Source organism: Pongo pygmaeus, chromosome 11 (genome assembly GCF_028885625.2).
Source record: "Pongo pygmaeus isolate AG05252 chromosome 11, NHGRI_mPonPyg2-v2.0_pri, whole genome shotgun sequence".
NCBI lineage: Eukaryota > Metazoa > Chordata > Mammalia > Primates > Hominidae > Pongo > Pongo pygmaeus.
Window position 1 is genome coordinate 69800216 of NC_072384.2, and position 7353 is coordinate 69807568.

The following is a 7353-nucleotide window of genomic DNA, read 5'->3' on the forward strand; positions in this document are numbered from 1 at the left end:
AGCTTCTTAAGTTTTTTGCTTGATAGTATCTTCAATATTTTTATTTTTATGTACTCTGTAATTTCAGTTTTAACTTTTTGTTTTATATCAAGACCTAAAAGAGTTTTAATATTCTCAGGCGGCTAGGTTTCTTCTTTCTATTGTTAATATTTAGTTTTATTGTAGTGTGGCCGGGGAAGATTGTTCACATTTCATTTTCTTGGAATGTATTTAGGCTTTACTTTGTGGCTTAATGTATTCCTTGTTTTTAAAATTAAAATATCCCATTATTGCTTGAAAATAAGTTTTATGTTAAATATGCACTTATTGATGTGCATCTAATGGGTTAATCTTTTTATTGTATCATATATTTCTTATTGTCACCTTGTTCTGTCATAGCTGATAATGTCTTTTACTATTATTGTGTTTTGTTTATTTCTTCTATAAGTTTATGCTTTTATGAATTTTGACACATTGTTTTTGATGCTGAAGGATTTATGACATTTATAAGCTTATTATTGATTTAAACTCTGCCCATTCTAACAGTATATAGAATAGTATCTGGTGCCTAGTAATTGCTCAATTACTATTGTTGAATGTAAAATAACCCTTTATGTTCTTTGATAGTTTTTAACTTTACTCTTTTCTGATATTAATATTATGATTCTTTTTGGTTTTGTTATCATTTACCTGGTTTATCTTTGACTTCTTTTTTTCACTTTTAAAGTTTCTGAGTCATAGACTCTTGAACAGTTTGTTTCAGATGTGGATATCTATAGATCTGTTTTTTCTATGTTTTGACCTTATTAAAGAATCTTAATTGATACAATAGATATTTACCTCTGTTTTTAATGTCCCCCTCACCATCATCTCCGCTCATCCTCTCTTACTCCATGGATTGTCTTTTTGTTGTTTGATGTTTGTATGTGTGTTCATATGAGTAAGTGTGCTTTTTTTGTTGTTATGTGAAAGACTTATAGTCTATTTTTAGGTCTTTTAGAGATTTGATAACTATAGTGGTTTTAGCATCCATTTATTAATTTATCAATTATCTATTGCCTACTTACGGAAATTAGTGAGAAAATTAACATACATATTTTCTCCTTATTAATATTGTCTTTTTGCTTGTTTACCTTAATTTTAAAAAGGATATTTAAATCTCAGTTTCTTAATTTAGCATCTAAAAAAAAATTAGGAAATTTTACCCTTATTTTTCTCTCTGTTTAATTTGATTATTCACTTTTATTTTTGAAATGTATAATATTTCCCTTTTGTAAACATACTTCACACTGTTGATTAGCTTTGTTTCTAAGTATAAATGGGTTCAGTTCTTCTTATCAGACTTTTTACTAGGGCTTCACATTTATCTCTTGGTTAGCTGGATTTTGGAATCATGTGACTTTTTCAGGAAGGACTCAAGCTGTTGCATGTCTGAAAGTGTCTGTTGTTGTCTTTATACTTCAACAACAGTTTGGCTGAATATAAAAATATTTGCTCATACTTTTTTTCCCTTCGGAACTTTGTAAATTCTGGACATGGTGGCTCATGCCTGTCATCGCATCACTTTGAGAGGCCAGGGTGGGAGGATCACTTGAGCCCAGGAGTTCAAGACCAGCCTGGGCTGTTAGGAAGACCCTGTCTTTACAAAAAATAAAAATATTTAGCCAGGTGTGGTAGTGTGCACCTGTGGTCCCATCTACTCCAGAGGCTGAGGTGGGAGGATTGCTTGAGCCTGGGAGGTTGAGGCTGCAGTGAGCCATGATTGTGCCGCTGCACTCCAGTCTAGACAACAGAGCAAGACCCTGTCTCAAGAAAAAAAAGAGCTTTGTTCATATACATGGTTTACATATTTTTCTGGTTTTGAATGTTAATTGGAGAGAAACCTGAGCTTTTGTTTTATTTGCTTTTATTTGGTTTTGGTTTTGTGTGTGTGTGTGCATCCTGTTGTATTAGTCAGGGTTCTCTAGAGGGACAGAACTAATAGGATATATGTATATACGAAAGGGAGCTTATTAAGGAGAATTGACTCACATGATGACAAGGTAAAGCCCTCTGCAAGTTGAAGAGTAAGGAAGTCAGTGGTAGATCAGTCCAAGTCCCAAAACCTCAAAAGTAGGGAAGCTGACAGTGCAGCCTTCAGTCTGTGGCCAAAGGCCTGAGAGTCCCTGGCAAACCACTGGTCTAAGTCCAAGAGTCCAAAGGCTGAAGAACTTGGAGTCTGATGTTTGAGGGCAGGAAGCATCCAGCACAACAGAAAGATGACGTCCAGAAGACTCAGCAAGTCTAGCCCTTCTGCGTTCTTCTGCTTGCTTTATCCTAACTGCTCTGGCAACTGATTAGATGGTCCCACCTAGATTGAGGGTGGGTCTGCCTCTCCCAGTCCACTAACTCAAATGTTAATCTCCTTTGGCAACACCCTCACAGACACATCCAGTGATATGGACAGGAGACAGGGAAACACTAGGTAGAAGAGGGCATCACCTGGCAAAGATCCCACCCACAGGCATGGAAACCCATGGCCCTAATGGGAAGAGGCATTCTGTTTTCATGCCCAAAAGTTGCCTTTTGGCCACGCCCTCCTATCCTGTACCCGTATAAACCTCAAACCCCAGGCTCCACAGAGGATGAGAAGAACAGAAGAACGGCAGAACGGCACAGCAGAGAGAAGAGAAGGAGCATCTGAACGCCAAGAGGAATTCAGCTTGGGGTGGTTGGAGAAGAGATCTGCCACTGGACAGCCAAGCTTCAGGGGAAGATCATCTTCCCACCCCATCCCCATCCATCCCACTGAGAGCCACCTCCACCACTCAGTAAAATCCCCACATTCACCATCCTCAAGTCTGTGTGACCTGATTATTCCTGGACACTGGACAAGGACCTGGGTACTGAGGGCGCTTAGCTGGTTAACACTTAAGCCGTCTGTGGACAGCAAAGCTAAAAGAATGCACTGTAACACATGCCCACTTGGGCTTTAGGAGTTTTAGGTACCCACCTCTAGATGCTAACATGGGTCTGGAGCCCCCAAGGTGCTCAACCCAGATCCTGCACCTGCCTGTCTACGTGCTCCCCCTCCCATAAGGAGTTTGAGCAGACACACAGCCAAACAGTCAAGCCACACCCCTGCAGCATGTCCTATAAGAGGGGTCAGGGAACTCTGCCATTTCACCAGGAACAATAATTTGGATCTTTTAATCCAAGCAAGTTGACACTCAATATTAACCATTACACATATACCTAAAAATTTATTTCTCTACCTTGATGTTCAGTGATTTTAACAGAAATATTTGTTTTTCTGAGAGTTGTTCATTTTTCCCTCAGATTTGTGGGTTTCTGAGTGTTAGGGGCAGCCACAGTTGATGGATATCAGCTTTACTCTTCTTTCTGAAATGTCATTTAATGTGCATATTAGGGTCATTCCGCCTGATAGGAGGCAACTCCTACAGAATAGCTTTGGAAATGTTCCTCATTTTAGAATAGAGCCTGATTATTTCTCCTATTTCCTTTTAAGAGCCTAGTATTGGCCAGGTGTGGTGGCTCATGTCTGTAATCCCAGCACTTTGGGAAGCTGAGTCAGGAGGATCACTTTAGCCCAGGAGTTTGAGACTAGCGTGGGCAACACGGCAAGACCCTGTCTTTACTCTTCACCCCACCAAAAAAATTAGCCAGGTGTAGTAGCACATGCTTGTGGTCCCAGCTATTAATACTTGGGAGGCTGAGATATGATTGCTTGAGGCCAGGAGGTTGAGGCTACAGTGGGCGGTGATCACACCACTGCACTACAGCCTGGGTGACAGAGTGAGGGCCTGTCTCAAAAAAGCCTAGTGTTGAGTATTACATGTAAAAAGTTCTTAATAAATTCTTACTGAATGTATAAATGAATGAACCTAGACTCATTTTCCTGCTGCTGCCTTTCCTTCTCTGTCCATTTTTCTCTAAATAGAGATGAAACTGCCTTTGCAAAAATTATATCAGTGAGAAAATTACAGCAGTGGAGAAGATTTGATCTAGCTAATCCCTCTAGTGCTGTTAGCCTTCAAGCTGCCTTCAGTTATTCCTGGGTTAACTTTAGGAGACATTTAGTTTATAGTTTAAATGATAATAGCCCTTCCCCAAAACTCAACTGCCTTTGCAAAGCTAATGAGAGAGCACCAGGCTAGGAGAAGGAAAGGAGCCTGAATTCTGCTAAGGTGTAGACATACCTGATTGCTAGCCATTATTTCGGAGGTCATAAGATACGCAACTTCCCCAATTACTCCTGCAAGTAACATCACTATTTTTGAACCTAGGATTGGTCTTTTGAGATATCTTTTCAATTTTTTTTTTTTTTTTTTAAACATGTTTGACACCTGGCTCCACCTGGATGGCCAACTCCTCCTGTGGCCCCACCCAGCAGCAACTCAGAGCAAGAGGACAGCTTCAACGCCCTGTGATTGTATCTCTGACCCAACCAATCAGCAGCAAGTGCCCAGTGCCTTGCCACTCCCACCCCTTCCTTCAAACTGCCTTTGAAAAACCCCTAACCTTCAAGCTTTCAAGGAGGTTGATTTGAGTAATAACTCCATCTCCCACATGGTGTGGCCAGCCTCATTTCAAACTTTCTTTACTGCAATGCCATGAATTGATTTTGTTTGTGCAGTAGGCAGGAAGAACCCATCAGGCAGTTACAGGGAGTGTTGCTGAGATTTTTCAATATTTTGTTCCTTCACCATCTGGCAAATCCCATCACACTCTGGGAAAAGAGAGTGAACTGCTTGAGCAGTGATTCTTGGGATCTTCTCTCATTTTCACTGAATGCTACTCTTCAAAGATTATGGCATGAACTTATATCCCTTCTTTTGTTTGATTACTGCTAGTATATTTTGATTTGTTTGCTGGATTTCAAGTTTCCATTTTAGTGTTGTTCATTCATTCGGTTTTAGGGAAAGGAGATACTTGACTTCACTTTGCCATCTCACCCCAGAAGTCATAAAAATTTTTGAAACAAATTCAGAACCTCCAGAGCAGAGCTCAATTTCTTCTTCCTCCTTATATTTCTTGTAGAATCTAGTGTAGCTTGAATGGGATTGGAATTTATTAACTATTTACTGAATACATAAATAACACTTTATGGTAATTTTGGCTAATTTATGACCTGTTATTGAAAGAAGGATAGATGGTGTACAATCACCTTGAAAAAAGTATCATTTCTGATTAATCTTAAGAGGTGATGGGCAAAGCAGCAAGGAATGTGCAATAAGACATGGGAGAATCAGCCACACGTCAGACTGAGCATGTTTAGTGCTCACTGCAACCCTGAAGAATTGAGCCCATCTATTGCTTTTGACCTAACGTGGGAAATAAGCTCCTAGGGCCTCTGAAAAGATACGGGTGAATGATCAGAAATTTATCAGGAGCACCTTTCTCCTTTGGGTTTTTTTTTTTTTTTCCCTTCTTCACTAAACACATCAGTTTCAAGGGCACCATGTGAAATTTCATTTTTGATTCCTTTCATTGCTAACGTCAAGGCCCACTTTACACTATTCTTCATTTTCCCTCCAGGCCTTTCACTGGCTGCTTAAGGGCAGTCCACCCAGCTAGTTAATGTATATTTCTCTCTTCTTTTATGTGACTCTGTTTACACTTGGGCAGACATAGCTTCATGCCAATGGGCAGTTTCTTTTCAGGGACAAGATGAGAAAGATCACAGAGCTTTGTAGTGATGAGCGGTTTTGTTCATCTCGGTTTCTGCATGTTGATATTCTTTCTGTTTTCCTCCTTCAGGAGGAAGGAACAAGAGTTGGACTAGAAGAAGAAAGTCATTTGTATTCTTCTATTGATTTTCCTTCTACCATTCAGCAGTTCAGTAGTTTTTCATAACTACAGCTGTTTGGGCTGGGACATCAGCCATATTGTGGGACTGACTGTATTTCAGTAAGCAAGAAGTAGATTGCGAAGGTGAATTTCTGACAATATGAGTGTGGGTGCTTTAAATTTACTTCTTTTCATTCAAGTTATCTAACATACAGCGAGGATAAAAAAGAAGAAATATGAGTCAAATGCCTGGTCATACACTGATGTTGGGGATTAGCTCCCAGTGACTATCAGGGAGCCCTCATCAAGGTTACCATAACCTAGGGACAAAGGTGTTAGACTAACAGTTTTCAGCCACTTTCCCTGGCAGCAGCCACCATTCAGCAGCCTATCAATACAACTGTCCAATCATGACCAGAACATCCTCTTTGGCTGTTTTACTCTCTCCTGTGGTGTGTACATAATTTGCATTTTTAGAATCATGTTTTTAGGATGTTTCAGATCCATGTTACTCCTCCACTCTATCTTTTATTACCATTTCTTAAGGAGGGTTCAAGTTCTTTTTCAAAAAATTTATTTACAATAGAGGAAGAAAATAAAAAGTAACACGAGGTTGCTGGTTAAGAAATAAAAATCTTTTTGTTTCAAAAGTCCACTGCCCCCAGTTCTGTGATCTGTTGCACATAACAAATTTTTCTCCCAACCAGGAAACATCTGTATGGATTATTTCACTATAATTCTATGATGCTTGGACTTGAATCGCTTCCAGATCCCACGGACACCTGGGAAATTATAGAGACCATTGGTAAAGGCACCTATGGCAAGGTCTACAAGGTAACTAACAAGAGAGATGGGAGCCTGGCTGCAGTGAAAATTCTGGATCCAATCAGTGTAAGTAACAGTTGTAAATTATAACCAGAATTTGGTGTTTTATGCACACTGAGTTTTCAACTTCTTTTCTTGATTTTAGGTTTAATTTTCATGAAACCTGGCATGAAATCTCAAAATGGGTCATGATTTGTCAGCTTCTCTGAATGAAGGGACTCCACTTGGAGTTAAAGCTTCCCTTGACTTTTGTTTCTTGTCCATTTTACTGTTGTGTTGGTTTGAGACCACTGGGATCTTCAAAAGTTTTATTCTCTTGGAAAGAGTAATATATTTTACTACCTGGTCTTTCTGTAAGTTACAAAGTGACCCAGACTTGTGATATTCGATCATCTTAGGCTGACATCTTATTTTAGAGCACCGAGGTTATAATGCTGTATGCTGTTTTGCACAGTGAGGTTTTACATGTCCTATCCTGTGATAGGTCCCTTCAAGCAACTTCTCTGTAACTGCTTTGAAAATTCAGACACTTTTCAATAAAAAAGATATTTGTGATCATATTATTAAAGAAAAAAGAATATCATAAACATTATTGATATAAGTATGTAATAATAGGTGTAGGTTGTAATAATAGAATGTAATAATGTAATACTAGAAGGTGTAGATTCGTATCTGAATGTCCATCGTTAGATATTTTGAAGATATGGTAATAAGATTGAAAATACATAGCAAATATGTTTTACTAAGTATTTGAGCATG

The 7353-nt window shown here is 39.0% G+C and overlaps 1 protein-coding gene across 3 annotated transcripts in view; it reads left to right on the forward strand.

Moving 5' to 3' along the window:
* The window catches only part of MYO3B (myosin IIIB), a 485003-nt gene that overhangs the window by 20615 nt on the left and 457035 nt on the right, over positions 1–7353 (forward strand). For all 3 annotated transcript variants that reach the window (XM_054476982.1, XM_054476984.1, XM_054476983.2), the window contains exon 2: positions 6477–6660. In XM_054476982.1, the coding sequence (XP_054332957.1) occupies positions 6477–6660 (184 nt within the window). The remainder of the gene's footprint in view (positions 1–6476; positions 6661–7353) is intronic.